Below are 16,368 nucleotides of genomic sequence, written 5' to 3' on the forward strand. Positions count from 1 at the left end.
GGCAGCCGATCATCATGGATAGTCTAATACCAGGGACTGCAAACTCTTAAAGTCAATCAAGCTTTAAAATAGTGGCTAAACATCTCACCGAGGTACCCAACCAATCTGTGAAGCATCGAGGCTACGGCAATAAAGTGAAATATTTGCCATCTGATTATTTACGCTTGCTTTGTTTAATTATAGTTCGAAAATGAGATCATCACAAAACTGGATCATGAAGTGGAAGGAGGCAGAGGAGATGAGCAGTACAAAGTGTTATTTGACAAAATGTAAGTGTTGATCAGCAGTGAGATTTATGTCACGGTAAAGTCGGGAGAGAGAGCAATTAGACTACAATGAACTTTGTAGCCCAGAAATAATTAAAATCTGTTAATGGTGCACAATATTTAAAATTGCACCTGAGTCAAGGGTTTTTTTTCTACATGTGATTAACAAGGCGAACGTAATTGGTTTTTCAGTCTCTTGGAGCACTGCAGGAAACACAAATACCTCGCTAAGAGCGGAGAAACTTTCGTCAAGCTCGTTGTCCGCTTGATGGAGAGGCTGCTGGACTACAGGACCATAATGCACGACGAGAACAAGGAGAACCGCATGAGCTGTACCGTCAACGTGCTGGTAAGCGAGTAGTTGCCAGCCTGAAGTGATTACTGCATTCTTTATTTCACACCCTTAACCAAAGATCCATGTTGGGACTTTCATGAAAGTTTGAAATACTTTGGGGTTTTTTTTTTCTTTTTTAATGGAAGTGAATCTATGAAAGCACAGTTATTACTCCTTCAGTTGATTCTAAGGAAGGATTTAAGAAAAAATGTTTTAGGGCCTGATTTTTGAGGGCTGTTCATTGACATTTACAACTGATACATGAACAACTTTATGCAGAAAAACACTTCGACATACAGAACGTTGGAGTGACACGCAGTTTACTACCAAAATTTTCATGCATTTGCAATCCCATTTGTATCCTGCTCACTGCTCAGCTTCCGTCCTCAGAATTTTTGAAGGAATTTGAGTGTTACTATTTCATCCACAGCAGAAAAAGCTGGGGCTTTTTTCCTCACTGATGTGAAATCTCCTCCTCTTAGTTCCAGAAATTCTGGAATTTCTATTCTGTGCTACAAACCTGTGTCCCTTTAGGCGAGAGCTGGACGCAGTAGGAGTCATCCCCAGAGCACTCACATCATGCTCGTCGGTGGAAGCGTTAGAGTGTGAGGTTTTACTAGCACAAAAGCAGCACATACGGAAAAATGATGTCAAAATAAATTTTAGAGACCCCCAAACACAGTACTCGCTGGATTTGATTTTTCCAATAGGACTCAATATTAAACTGTTACCCGCTAAGAACTCGGAGCTTTCATCCCTATATCATTATAAAAGCTTTTATTTAGCTTAAGTATGTGGGGCACGGACAGTGTTTGTCGTTTATGTGATCTGCCCGAGAGATTTTGTTCAGGCTGGTTTGGAAATATCCACGTAAACAGTTTGTCCCTTTAGCTCTTGTAAATGATGCAAACGGCCTGGGCTCGCGCAGCGCAGCCTCTGTGCCCCGCTAGGGCGTCAGCTGTAAACGAAATCAGAATGGGAGAAAAGACAGAGACATCAAATCAGAGATCAGGCTATTATTTTTAGTTTGGTTTTCCTCTCTGCACACATCAAAAAAGCATCCGAATGTTCAGGAAATGGGAAGAGAGGAGGGACTTGGAGAGTTGTCATCGGCTGCTGATCCAGCGAGTGCCGTTAAGTTGCCCACAGAAAAGTCATAGCGTCCTCCTGAGCAGAATTTGAGTTAGAAACACATGCCAGTTCCGAAAAAAAAAATCAAGCACACCAATTTATAAAACTGGGAGAATTTCCTTAGGAAGGTGAATTTATTTTTCCTTCCCTTCATCATAATACTCTGAGTCTCCTCCTGCTAATTCCCGCCACACCAAGGGCAGGGGACCGATGGCACGCTTGGGGCTTGGTCCTGTTTTCTCTGTGTGTCTCCAACAGCGTCTCCTGATGCCGATTTTTGTCACCTGAATTGTTCGAGTATTTGCAGATGATAAATTTTGTGGGCGATTTACAGCTGTCAGGTTAAATCACCGTGAGATATCCACACACAACACGGCCGCTGAGTCTGTGGGAAGTGCAGGAGAGCATCGCAGGGCAGAACTTCCCTTCCTTTTCAGAAGGCGTGATTTAAAACTTTCGCTTCATTTTCAAGTCCCATTTGCCCTCCAGGGTCAGTTCGGTCTTTTCATCATTCTCCCGGCACCTGAAGTGAAATTTATGCCTTTGCAAAAATCCAACCCAGGGCTGATACTCAGCACAATTCCCACCTGAGGTCTCAAAGAGTTCTTAATTGGGACTTTAATGATGCAGAGGCTTTTAGAGGATTAAGTTTGTCTGTATTGACTATAGTTTAAGTCAGAGGTTTGATATGCGTTTAAGCCAGTGCTGATGTTAAATAATAATAATTAAAAAAAGCCTTATCTGTTCCCCCAACTTCTTGTTCCTGCCCTAACAATCCTGGCAAAAGCAAACGTGCCACCAAGGGAGCAGAGCAGATCCCAGGAAGGGTCTTGCTGAAAGCTCATGCCCATCCTCACCAGTTCCTGGGCCTGTTCCCTGCAGGGCCACCCAGGAACCCACACCCAAAGATGGGGCAGGAGCAGGGACAGCATTCTGGGGGAGAGGAGACTGCAGAAAATGTCACCTGTGTCAGTGCCAACCTGCTGCCCAAGCCTCTTCCCCTTCTGGTTGGTTTGATGTTGCTTCTGGAGCTCCACCAGAAGGGCAGAGCAGCTGGTAGCAATATCAGGGTAAAATGGTTTATGTTATTGGTCCTCCTAATTCAGGAGTCTCTTCTACTTCAGAAAACACAAACAAAACACAACTAAGAAAAAACAACAGAAATTGTTCATGTGGTTCAGTTTGTCTTTTGAGTTGAACTCAAAACCAGTGAGCATTTACGTCAACTAAAATAGTATATCCAAGGAATAAGCCATCATTTCCAACTCCAGTATCTTGTATTTCGGTTCTCTTTGAAGGGCTTATGCATCTCTTAGTGCTGGCCTTGGCCATCTGTTAGTGGCTACTCAGGCTGGTTTAATTTAGCGTTGAAATATATTGTAATTCAGTGAGGGAGAAATTTCTTTGTATTTTGTTTTCTTAGATGTATTTTAGCTTTTGAAGGCAAACTTTAAATTAGATTCAGAAATGCCTTTAATACCTCACCCGATTTATCATAGCTTGCATTTACGATATTTGTAGTGTTAACTAGTTTATCTGGAGACCGGAGGCATTCAGACATTTCAGAAGAGGGTGATGATAATGTGTGGCATATGAAACCAGATAAATAACACTAATCTAACTTTTTATTTCCAAAGAAACTATTAGAATTCAGGGGCAGATGATGTATTGCTCAACTAAGGCGTGGAGTTTGAAATCCATAGAACAACTGTTGCTTAAAAATTACGGGTTTGTATATTACAAAATTTCAACTGAAAATGGTTAATGATGTGTGACTTGCAAATGCCAGAAGCAAATTTCTAGCAGTGTTGTTCTTGCAAATTCTTAACCTTTGCAATGAGACATAAGCCCTAATATGCTACATCATGAAACATCACAGCATTAGACTTTATAAGTTAAATAACTTGTGTTCTGTGTCTAGAGGCAAATTTCATTTTGCGGTTTGGAGGTTGATGTTACGCAACTATGAATTTTTAATTTCCAGCATGTTCTGTATACATTCCAGGCTGTCAAATCAAAGACTTTGTAACAAAATTATGTTGTTTTTCAGAATTTCTACAAGGAGATTGAGAGAGAAGAAATGTACATAAGGTTTGTAAACACGACCAGTGACAAACTCTGCTTGACTTTACTGTAGTGTAATTGGAGAAAATGAAGTTCATATTAAGCAGTCACTTGGGGGCTGGAGGACAAAAGGTAATGAAAAAACCATACCTTTTCCGAGCCCTAAGTACATTCAAAAGCTTATCTTCCCTGAGAACAGTGAGCATTAGAAATTAATCATGAGATTTTTTTTGTCCCCGTTCTCCACCTCCTGTGGCTGTATATGATGAACGCTGAAATGCTCATGAGGGTTGTCACATGAAAGAAAAAAATAAATAAAGCAAAAGAAAACCAAGCAAAGAAATAATTTCACTTCCTGGTGAGGTACAAAATATGTGACTTGGGCTAAAAAGGGCTATTAAATAATATCATGACTGATACTTATGTTAAATTTAAAGCTTTTAGGAACCTTTTAAAATCTATTTTCACACAAAGCAAAAATGGTAATATGTCGTTGTGCGTTTTGTAAACCTCAGGGTTCCTGGTCCTCTGTTTGTACATTGGCTTAAAATTGGCTACACCGTTGTGCTAGAATGATGAAGCTTGGTTTTTTACTGCTATTTTAGGTATCTAAATATTATTCATGAATTCATTCTCGGATCCTTGTTACCTTCTTAGAAGAATTTTCACTTGTGAATTTGCTTCCTGTTGCTTAAATGGTTTTAATTATTGCTTTATTAATTTGCAAAAAGAAAAGAAAATCTAGGACAAGGCAGGATTGATAATTGTGGACAAACACGTGAAGTTATGAGTCGTAGCTCTGGCCTCTTCAGTATCTCTATAATAGACAAATCGTCTCTCGCTGTCAAACCCCCACCCAAATTCTCTCCTGCTTCCGTTAAAAAACTTACAACATGCCATTGTGAATATTAATAGTCTGTATTTTCTCGGGCTTTTTCAAAATACAATTTTAATATTTTTTTTTAATTTTTTTTTTTTTTAAATTGTCACTGAAAAAGCCCAACAAGAAAATGAAGAGCATCCCCTTCCAGAGGTGTGATGGTATTGAAGTTAAGGAAGAAGACATGTATCTATATCCATAGCAGAACAATTAGAGCAATATTTCTTGTGCAAATTCTGTAGTGGATTCATCACACATCACAAGTCATTTATATGCACTGGAAAAAAAAAACACAACGGAAATGCAAATGGTCCTAAAGGTTGTCTGCACACAGAAATACGAGCTTTAATTAAACCCACGTATATTTAGTTGCTTGAAGATAGAGCTGAACCATTGTAGTCTGCAAAATAAATTATTTAGAAACATTTAAGAATGAACCATTATTAAGAAGCACTGTTTTTATGACTTGCAGGTATTTGTACAAGCTGTGTGACCTGCACAAAGAGTGTGATAACTACACGGAAGCTGCCTACACGTTACTTCTGCACGCAAAGCTGCTGAAGGTGAGCACCAAAATACATTGAAAATCATCTGAGCAGTAACCAGCAGCAGGATGGTTTGTCAGCCTTAGAACATCTCCACTTTAAACCAATTATCAACTTCTGAGGGGTCAGTTTTCTCTTTAGCACGTGTAATTAGTACAGGCAGGAAAGCAGCCCTCTGCCGGCCGTGTGTGCCAGGGCACGATTTACTCATCTTCAGCTGGAATGAGTGGAACCGTGGCGAAGGCAGGACTGCAGGTTATAAATTGCAAAGCTGCAATCAAAATTCCTTTTAAATATCAAAATGATGTAACGCGTGGAGGCATCTGAACACATATTTCAGGCCAGGCTGGATGGGGCTTTGAGCAACCTGCTCTAGTGGAGGTGTCCCTGCCCAGGGCAGGGGGTTGGAACTCGATGATCTTTAAGGTCCCTTCCAACTCTAACCATTCTGTGATTCTATGATTCAATAAATCAGCTCTCCCCAGAATTGTTTTTGCAAAGCCAATCCAAGGGAGTGCTGGAGACTGTCCTCAAGGGCTCTTGGGTATCTGTAGATTCAGTTTTGATTTCAGAAAATTAGGGAGAGATTCAAATGGTTTTCTTTCCAAGTTCATGTCTTCAAAAGGTACGTGTGATTTTAATGCAGTGTTACACAGCTCATAGCACATTTAGAGAGGCATAACCACGTTGCTGTTCTTCAAGGAATGTTTTGGTGTAACCATCAATATATATAAATAAAATGTCATCTATACAAGGTACATATGAATAAAGCACTTTAGTTTTTAACACTGCATAGTGTCAGTCAGAAATGTAATGAAGCTGTATTTCTCCAGGGAGACCTGGGACTCTTTTCTGCTCCCCTCGAGGACAGTAGCGCCTGTGGTCGTATGGGGCAGAGACTCTGGGACAGAACAATAATAATCTATTTCAGAGAAATATTTCATGAGCAATAACCTATTTGTTATGCCAATGGCGAGTGTATTGCAGCCTCCGGTATTATTACAGAAGCTATTGCTAATGGTGCCCCGTTTCGAAAAGCGAATTTATCTCATTCTAAGCAGCGAGTTGTTCTTAGCAATCTTTGATTTAATCTCAGCCATCCCAAGTGAAATGGGTGTGAAATACCTGTTTTGAGAAGTTAGAAAGTGGAAGGTGTTAAATGAAATGCTTCTAACGGATGCGCTGAGAATTATTGGTACCTCAAAACTGAGTAAACTGCATCCAAGCTGTAATGGGACTAAATATGATGCAGAGCGTACATGTGAGGTTTAAATTAGGACACTTTGAAATGTATTTACTATATTTAAAAGTGAATTGAGGGTTATTACGCAAGAAAACACCAGTAGGATTCATCTGGAGTGCAAAAGCCCTGTAGCAATGGCTTTATTGGTTATTTAAAGCAGGGGCAGTAGTTGGGCAGAGCCTGCTGGATGCAGTCACCCCTTTGGTGATGACATCTTCTGTGCGAGGGGTGCCAGGGGGGTGAAGACGTGCGGCGATGGCCCTGGCTCTTCGCTCTCACAGGCAGCTACAGGCGGTGGCCTGGGGGAGAACTTGGAGTAACCCCGGAGTTTGTGGCTGTAAAGATCGCTCTTATTCCCACAATTCCCAGAATTGTGTAATTCTGCCTCATCGCACTTTATGTGAATGAGGCTTTTAGAGAGGATAAAGGGTTCATTCTCTTCCACAGGTGCTGCCTTGCCTGGAAAAAATGGTGGAAGAAACCATACCATAAAATGTCATCCAAACTTCTACCTGTTACAACTTGAACTTGTTAGTCAGGATGCCTTATTTGAGCTTATATTAGAGTTTAGCCAATTTTGGTTTTTCTTACAGAATGCCTTCAGGGAGCAGATGAGTATCTTAATATACTCCTTTAATCTATTGGAAAGAAATATCCAGTTTTCATTTCTTATAATGCAAATCGATAGATGGTAAATGTAAGGGTAGTGCTTAGCTCAGGTTTTCATCACTGAGCAGATGTTTGTTTATAAATAAATAAAACATTTGTTTATAAATTTAATTACGTTATAGTTTGGAATTATTTTATTATAAAAGCATGTCGGTCTATGTAACCCATTATCCTGTCCCTACCAGTAGCTCGCAGTGGATGGAGGAGTTCGGTGTCGCTGGAGAAGCAGCAATATTGTGTGTCTGTAACTTTAAGCAATTGAGTTTTTCTTTCAAACCCTGAGGACGGGATTTTCAATGACACTCATCATTGGCATATATTTCATCACGCTGATTTTAATGGGATCACGTTTAGGTCAAGACTGAGAGTTTTGGAGAATTTCACCTTTAAACCTGCAAGAAGGCCGGCTCTGCGGAGAGAGAGCCTCCATCGGATCGCTGCGAACTGATGAAGCACACTTCAGAAAAGAGTTTTGTTTTTTAAACCATTTAGTCAAAATTAAGGTGTTCAAAACTTAAGAGAAGATGGCGGCTCTTCACATGCTAAAAAAATGCCATTGCATTGCAGACTCGGTGACTTTGTGTTGCTCAGAAACACAGTTTTGCAGTACAAAGTTGTCAGAGTTGTCTGCTTTAGGCAAACACAAACATTGTGGCCAAATCAAGTAATTAGGGGAAATTTAATAACGTATAGGAGGTAAAACTGGATGATGTAACAGCAATTCTGTGAATACATCTGTGAGTTGCTGATCTTTGGTTGAGTTTCTTCTTTTCCAAATGTTATACCACTGTATTTGTGGCCAGTCCTCCTTCTCACGGAATCACGGAATTGTCAGAGTTGGAAGGGACCTCTAGAGATCATCTGGTCCAACTCCCCTGCCAAAGCAGGGTTGCCCAGAGCACATCACTCAGGGCTGCATCCAGGTGGGGCTTGAAGATCTCCAGAGAAGGGGACTCCACACCCTCCCTGGGCAGCCTGTTCCAGGGCTCTGCCACCCTCACCGTAAAGAAGTTTCTCCTCATATTTGAGTGGAACTTCCCATGTTCCAGCTTGTGCCCGTTGCCCCTCGTCCTGTCACTGGGAACCACTGAAAAGAGTCCAGCTCCATCCTCCTTCAACCCACCCTTTAGGTACTTGTAAACATGAAAATTTCTATATACAAACTTCTGTAGCAACTTCGATTTTCTTTTTTGAAGTGAACAGTTCTTCAATTAATTTAATTTTCAAACTTGGTTTCTTAAGGCAACAAGTCCTATTGGAGCACCTGTCCCTGTCTCTCTTTTTATCTATGAGAAGTTTCATTTGGTTTAATGGAGGTTTGTGATGTGTTTTGATTTGATTTGATTTGATTTGATAGAGGTTTGGGGCTCAAAGGCATTAATTTCCTGCTAGCCTCATGAGAGCAGGCAGCTATGGAAGGGTAGGCTCTAGTATTAGCATCCTGTCTAGGGAAAAAGCTCCAGTATTGTCTCATCCCCAGGTAGACTGTAGGGAATATTAGTGGGAGGAGAAGAAGGGAGGAGAAGAGGTGATGTGAATACTGCAGTCCAGAGGTTTCAGTTGCATCTGTCCCTTTGTGGACACCAGAATATACATGTGCCAGGGAGAAAGCTGTAGGGAATTGCTTGGTCCTCTTGGGTCTAGGGGGAAATTCATTTAACATCTGTACCTTGCTCCTCATCCATTCGGCATTTGCTGCAAGAGCTACTAATTGCAGACAGGTTGTATAAAGTTAGTTGTACTTTTCCCTGCCTCCAAACATTCTCTGTGAATTTTAGCCATTTAATTTCTGTGCCCACAGTCCTTTCCATTTCTATTGATGTATTCTTGCCTTCGGGGCTCTTCTCAACACAAACCTGCATCCAGCAGGTTGTACCCATCAGCGGGCCAAGGTTGGTCACATCAAACTCTCTGAAGAGAAGAACCCACCTCAAGAATCTTCCTTCCAGCTGATATTTGTAATTGGCCTCCCATTACAGCGTTTGAATAAATAGTCCTTGTGCCCAAGGAATCAAAGTACACAACTGCAAAAGAAGTCTTTGTTAGTGCGTTAGCTGCGGTACCACTTCTTTAGATAAAAATGTATATTTTATTTAGCCTAATTTTACTGACATAATTCATACCTTCTGATTTGCTTTCCCTTTTCCCCTCTTTCTTGTATGATTTAGTGGTCAGAAGAAGCATGTGCAGCACATCTTACCCAGCGGGATGGATACCAGGCTGCTACCCAAGGACAGCTGAAAGATCAACTATATCAAGAAATTATCCATTACTTTGACAAGGGCAAGGTAAAAAGGGAGGAAGAAAATACAAATACGTTTCATTGCTTTTCTCTCTTACTTACGAGTTAACGATAAACATAGTTTGCATCAAGCAACCTTCGGGGAGCTTTAAACTTGCTACAAGTTATTTGGAGTGCTTTATGTAAACAGTCCGCCAACTAGCACTTAAAGATAATAATACTTAAAAAAAAACAGTAAAAAGAAATCAATGGTACATTTAGAACTGCTGTGTTAAGGGTAAGTCTATGTGTGTATGATGCCACGCAGAAAATAAAAAAGCAGTGCCTGTAATTCGGGGGACTGAATTTTTCCAGCAATTGCAATGGCCAGTGCAGTCCTTCAGCTCCCCTTGGTTTTTCTCACCTACACAAAATAATTCCCTCAGAGAATGGATGTCTGTGATTCCTATCGTAAGAAGGCAGAAGTATTCTCAGCTGAGGATATTTCGCTCCTGTTGCATCTTTTATTGCAAGATGAATTTGCCTTTGGGATTGGGTGGTGGGGAGAGTGGTGGTGGTACCTGTCCATGGAGAGGGGGGGGTTTAACTTGGGAGATGTAGGGATGTACCAGCGTTGGGATAATTCATGCACAAATCTCTTTGTCAGAGTATTTCAGGAACGTGTACTTAGGTTTTTAAAAGCAGTCTTTGTGGCATAAATGTAGTGCAAACAGAAATGTCATTTTCTGGTAGAACTAGAATATTGTCAAACCAGCTCATGTTTTCCAAGTAAGTTTTTAGCAGAATTAGTGCTTTGATGGGAACTTTGCTTAAAAAGGTCAAATTTTATACCTTACCTGAATGCAGTATTTAGACGTTGTTAATAAATGATGCTGAAAACATTGTCACTCCAGACTGGGATGGAGCTGGGCTGCCCAAGAGGCAGCGTGGGGCTTGTGTAGGTGCCTTGGAGCTTCTGCAGTGGGTGACATTGGCTTCCACAGCACGTTCCTGCTGCCCAAAAAGCTTTTACTAACCCTTTAACAGCGGGTAAGGAGAGCCTCGTTAGAATTAGGGTCATAACTGATTTTAAAGTATATTTTAATACTACGTTCCTCTCTGGAAAGGAAAAGCCAGAAGTCGCATGTTTTCATTTTGTTGTTTTACGTCTTTATGGCTTCACAGTTAGGCTTTTACAGCGCCGGTATAGGGGCGGTGGGAATTGTTCTTCTGAGCACCAGGCCCGGTGTGTTTTAGCTGTAAATTAAAAGCTGCAGCGTCATTTAATCTATATTGAAAACAGCCTGTCTTAAAGCTGTACCCACCCGTTTCTGCTGAGAGCGCTAATGAGCTGTTTATATAAACAACAGGGGAAATACCTGCTGCTCACTTTCCAGCCTTCACGCTCCAGAGGCTGTTGTTAGACCTAATAACCAGTCTGTCTAAATTTTAATAATCTTAAATATTTTTTTTTCAGATTTCACAGCTAGAAATGAGGCAAGGGGCTGCCTGCTTTCCAAGGAAACAGCGCTGCAAATGTTGTGTTTTCCCTTCCCCTTGTAGTTAGGTTAAACAATTGAATCATCATTATTCTAAATTTTTTTGATGAATAATGATGTTGAAGGGACCACAGAGATTACTTATTCCTGCTCCTTTGCATAACATAAATCACAGGACTCCTGTGTGATTTTTTTGTGTGTGTGAGATGATTCATTTTCAAAGCCCTCTTTCCTAGTTACAGGTATTTCTTCTCTCATTTTCTGGTGACTCCGGTCGGTGATAAATTTTCCTATTGTTTAATGAAAAGGAAAAAAAAAATCAATATACGGTGAGAATATGAGCATCTTACACAAATTTTCAAATGTCAGGAAGCTCAAAGTTGAGGTTTCCGCAGTAGAATTAAGTTAATCCTCTCATTTGGGATGGTCTGACATTCGGTTAAATCGACTGCTTACATTTACCTATGCAGTTTGCAAATGCAGCCCAGCAGCTGCTTTAGCTGTGCCATTCTGTGATCAGTAATCATCTGAAATCATCTGAAATAGTATTTGCTGGGCATTTTTAGAAGACTGCACCGATACACTAACCAATTTGTCTGGTTTTTACCATAATTTCCCAGCTGCGTCTCTGACAGTTCACTTGGGGTTGATCCCACTGTTTTGCCTTCTCTTCCCAGAAAGTTAACAAGAGATGTCAAAAGAAGGGGATTTTCCCCTGGGCAGCTGCAGAGCTTTTACAGAAGCTCGGAAATCTTGTTTTAAAGTTGTTGTGAGACTTAGGGAGGTGATTGTGCCCCTGTACTCAGCACTGGTGAGGCCACACCTGGAGTATTGTGTCCAGTTTTGGGCACCTCAATCCAAGAGAGATATCGAGGTGCTGGAGCGGGTACAGAGGAGGACAACGAAGCTGGTGAAGGGCCTGGAAAACAAATCATATAAAGAGCGGTTGAAGGAGCTGGGACTGTTTAGTATGAGGAAGAGGAGGCTGAGGGGAGACCTCATCACTCTCTACAGCTACTTGAAAGGACACTGTAGAGAGGTTGGTGCTGGTCTCTTCGCACAGGTAACTAATGACAGAACGAGAGGGAATGGCTTCAAGCTCCAACAGGGTAGGTTTAGACTGAACATTAGGAAAGAATTTTTCACAGAAAGAGTGGTCGGGCATTGGAACAGGCTGCCCAGGGAGGGGGTTGAGTCACCATCCCTGGATGTGTTTAAGAGACGTTTAGATGTGGTGTTGGGGGATATGGTATAGGGGAGAACTTTGTAGTGTAGGGTAGATGGTTGGACTCGATGATCCCAAGGGTCTCTTCCAACCTGGATGATTCTATGATTCTATGCCTCTTCCAGTCCCACCTGCCTGATGGGAGCGGTGGATGTGAGAGGGGAGGTGGACGTGGTTAGAAACATCGTGAAGAAGAAATGGAGGAGAGGGATTTCCTAAAAGATGGCACTTTGTTTGAAAACATTGGCTTTTTTTGTTGTTGTTTTTTAAAAGACGGTGTAGTTCAGGTGCTCAAAAGTCACGATCCCTTTCTCGTACTGGAGTAATTTCCCAAGAGGAAGGCACAGTGCACTTTTCAAGTGAAGGCCAACCATGAGGCTTAGTCCCTAAATGTTAGCATTCGTGGTGAGATGAATTTAGAGGAAGGTATAATCCTCCATCCGCAGACTGGAAGGGAGTGGATCTCTCGCTTCTAGATCAGAGGTGCCGGAGAAATTTGTAATTTAATGATAGGGAGTGTGGGCTTGGACTGAAAGGAATAGGAATGAAAGCAGGAGTGTGGGTGTCTCATTTGGAGAACAAAACACTAGCCTTCATCATGAGTAGCCCTCTTATTTGTAGCTTGAGATCCATTTAAGATTCCTCATTTTGATTTCTATTTTTTTAATATATTATTCTTAAGAAGCTTGCTTCTTTTCTTATATTTGCCTTTTGGTCCTTAAACCAATCTCCTGTAAAGCTGAAGTTCACCTGTCACCTGTAGCAAATTAGCATTTTCAGATATAACTTCTGCATTCTGCTGTTCTTCTACTTTATGGATTTGATTCCTTAGTAGTAATACTTTTAATCACTGTTCTAAGGAACTTATTTCCAAAATGAAATGTTGTTACTTCCAAGTTTCCCTGGTATACACATAGTTTTCTTTCCTAGATTATTATTCTTCACTGCATTTCACTTTCCAGTCTCATCTCCATCTCTCTTGGCTTTTGTCCTCAGAAGCCTTATCCTCACACTTATCACGCCGGTCTCATCCATCCTTTCAACTGCTCTGAAGTGTTTGCTCCTTCTGTGTTTTGTAATTTTCAACAAAGCCCTTAATCCAGGGACTTTCCTGAAAATTGGGAGGTGAGAGTATCTCGGGATGAGAAGGAAAAACAGTGGCGGTAATAAAGTGATGGGGGAAAGGGGTGGAATTTTTGTGGAGCAGTTGATGTCAGTCAATGCTAATGAAATACTCGGCATCCTTGATGAAGACGTCATCTTTAAACAGGCTTGAGTGGTCTCTGGAGCCGGAAAGGAGGCAGCAGCATTCTTATTCCTGCACGATAAAATGTGCAAACCGCAACGTGTTTCACATTTGCCGGTGGATGCCGCAGTCTATAAATCAGCGCAGGTTTTCCACTGCTCCTTCATAAATTGAAAGCGTTGGTCCCAGGGAGAAAAAAAATAAATAAATGCACACTGCTCATTTATTTCTGCTCTTCCTTCCTCCCCAGCCCCCTCCACCCCCGCAAAGAAAAAACTGCTGTTTTACTGGAGCCGCAAAACACAAAATATTTGAAACCACCCAGTAAATGCCATGCTTTGGCTCGAAATGTCTGTTTTCCAGCTCATGGGATGGCATCAAATGGCTTTTTCTTCCCTCTAACAAGATAGTGGTGAAATTCACCTGTTTGCCAAAAAATCAGCCCGAGGCTCATGTCCAGCTCATATCCAGCTCATATCCCACGTCAGATCGTAAGCCCATCCCGAGAGCTGTGAAAGACAGAGACAGTCTTCAGAGAGCAGAGATACGGCATTTGACCACCTTCCAAATGAGTGCAGCAAGTTGTTTTAAAGCGTTTCCAACCACAGCTCTATCTTCCACATCTTGAATGCAATACTCGCAATAGAGAAATGCTGTGTTTTAACATTTTATTTAAAATATTAAGCTTACATGATAGTTAATTAACACTATCTGAAATTTTAACAGCTTGGAATGTGCCTCATACATCAGAATATTGCACGATAAAATTCTTATCTTGGACTAATTTCATTTTTACTGACTGTTAACTCAGCAGGAGCTAAGAAATATCCTCTGTTCCTCCTTTACTGCTATTGAAGAACCTCAAAAACTAAATTGGATGCTGCGGTTCTTTCTGGGCAACAGGCAATCCAGCTTCAAAAATAAATTACATTGCTAGGTTTTCCCTAAAAAGATCTGCATCCTCAAAGTCTTTCCCATAACAATTTGCAGTTCATGTCTGCACAACTAAATTTAGGCTCTACACATTTTTCTTATGCCTTCAGTATAAAAGAAGCATTTTCCTTCCACTCTCGCCAGCCTCTCTCTCTGGTACACTCTCCAGATAAATTGTTTCTCGCGTTAATGAGTTGTACATCGCACAAATCCCATGTAGCAGCTCCCCGTACGGCTCATTCCTCCAGAAGACCTGCCATGTCTTGGGCAAACCTGGGAAACCTTCCAAGGCAGGAAATCTGCAAGGCAGCAGATTGGGAGTTATTGACCTTCAAGAATATAGATTGCATTTATCAGGATCCTTTGCCACAGCCGTGCCGTCCTCACCTGAATAAATTTGCTGCGTAGTAAACAGAGGAATTTTTTGAGGGTTGATTTTAAACACCCGGTTCCTGCTTCTGGTACGACGTTGGAAAAATGACCGGCTTTGGTGGGGCTTTTCCGAGGCTGTAGCAGATGTTGAAATCCAGCTGCACAAACGACCGAGGGACGAGGCGGGTGGTTAATGGACTCATGGACCTTCGGAGTTCAGGAAACTCAACATTTTACAAATTGAGTGTTATAATACAAAGTTCTTGGTGTTCCTTCGGAGGATTGAACCGGACAATTGGATTTCAGAACAGAGATGTTGGAGCCGAGAGGGATTTTTAAGAGGTAGCAGCAACAAAAAGGTGGTGCTTTTCTCTCAGACAGATCCTGGGCTGGAGAGGGGCCAGGTTAGAGCCTGGCAAAAATAGAAAGAGGCTGTTCCCACAGTGAGGCACTTCTATCGTGCGTTTGCAGTAGGATAGAAAAAGAGTCGTTTTCTCTCTTACCCATACCTGAAAGCGCCCCGTTACAAGTGCCCCGTTTTCTGCAAATATGCCTTTACTATTAAACTCATGTTAATTTTTGTTTAGGAGTAAAAATACGCTTGGTATCGTTATTCTAGATTAGATACATAATATGGATAAAAACATTCCGATCCTTCCATTTGCAAAAATTGCACTGCAAAGCGTAGAAGCTGCCTCATGATTTCCTGCAGACGTGATCCCTCATTATAGTGATTGTAATTAGTCGTACCGATGCGCTTTTCGTCTTCAAGGCACTTTACAAACATGAGGTAACTCATGCTCATTCCAGTTCTCTTCCCCAGATAAACAACATTATGAACCTTGTTGTAGAAATGAGAAAAATAGAGAGAAGGGGTCGAACATCAGCTGGAGCCATGAGGCGAAGTTAATGGAGGTACCAGGCTCTCCCCCTCCAGAGCATCCATTGCCTTTCTGTCTTAAATTAGGTCACCGCTCAGTCTCTGCTTTGCCCAAAAATCTGCCCATTCGTTTTCTTTAGGACTCAAAAGCTCCTTTTTCCTCGCTTGGCCATACCAGTGGAGTTCCTGGCCCATCTTTTCTCTTCCTTTGCTCCCTTACTTTGAGAAGCTGTGGCTGCCCCGTCCCTGGAGGGGTTCAAGGCCAGGTTGAGCAACCTGGTCTGGTGGGAGGTGTCCCTGCCCAAGGCAGGGGGGTTGGAACTGGGTGGTCTTTAAGGTCCCTTCCAACCCAAACCATTCTATGATTCTAAATCTGTGTCTTTTCTCCCTGCAATCTCTCGTAACTGTTTTTCCTTTTGCAGCCCTCCATCTCCTCCACCACCAGCAGCTCCCTGCCTCTTCAAGCTGCTGCTTTCCTCTCTGTCTGCAGGACAATCTTTCAATCCATCCTTGGGTTTGAAAATTGAAAATTGGCTCCTCATTTCCAGGGAGAGGCAGGAGGGGAGAGCAAACCGATGGGACACGAGCCACATCTTGCTTTTGTGGCGTTGGTATGATACACGTGGGGGAGGCTTAGTGAGTGTCGAGCCTGGCTGGGCTCCAAATTGCCAACTCCCAGGGAAAAAAAAGATATTCCGGGTCCTGTTCTGGTGTTTGTGCCACTAAATCACAGGTAGCTGTGCTCAGCCTGACTCCTCAGCCAGGGCTGGCAGCAGCCTTGGTCATACAGACAGTATGAACCCTTAATGTTTTACTCTTCTTTTTAAATCAGCATCTAGAACTAGGGATTTTCCTAAAAG

At 41.8% G+C, this 16,368-nt stretch overlaps 1 protein-coding gene across 1 annotated transcript in view; it reads left to right on the forward strand.

Annotated features, from left to right (window-relative positions):
* DOCK1 (dedicator of cytokinesis 1) overlaps positions 1-16,368 on the forward strand; it is a 298,792-nt gene that overhangs the window by 232,782 nt on the left and 49,642 nt on the right. Inside the window, exons 34-38 of the mRNA XM_074158901.1 lie at positions 184-269; positions 459-615; positions 3,782-3,822; positions 5,148-5,238; positions 9,301-9,420. Coding sequence (XP_074015002.1) covers positions 184-269; positions 459-615; positions 3,782-3,822; positions 5,148-5,238; positions 9,301-9,420 — 495 coding nt within the window. The remainder of the gene's footprint in view (positions 1-183; positions 270-458; positions 616-3,781; positions 3,823-5,147; positions 5,239-9,300; positions 9,421-16,368) is intronic.

The sequence above is a fragment of the Numenius arquata genome, chromosome 15, assembly GCF_964106895.1.
Source record: "Numenius arquata chromosome 15, bNumArq3.hap1.1, whole genome shotgun sequence".
Classification (NCBI taxonomy): Eukaryota; Metazoa; Chordata; class Aves; order Charadriiformes; family Scolopacidae; genus Numenius; species Numenius arquata.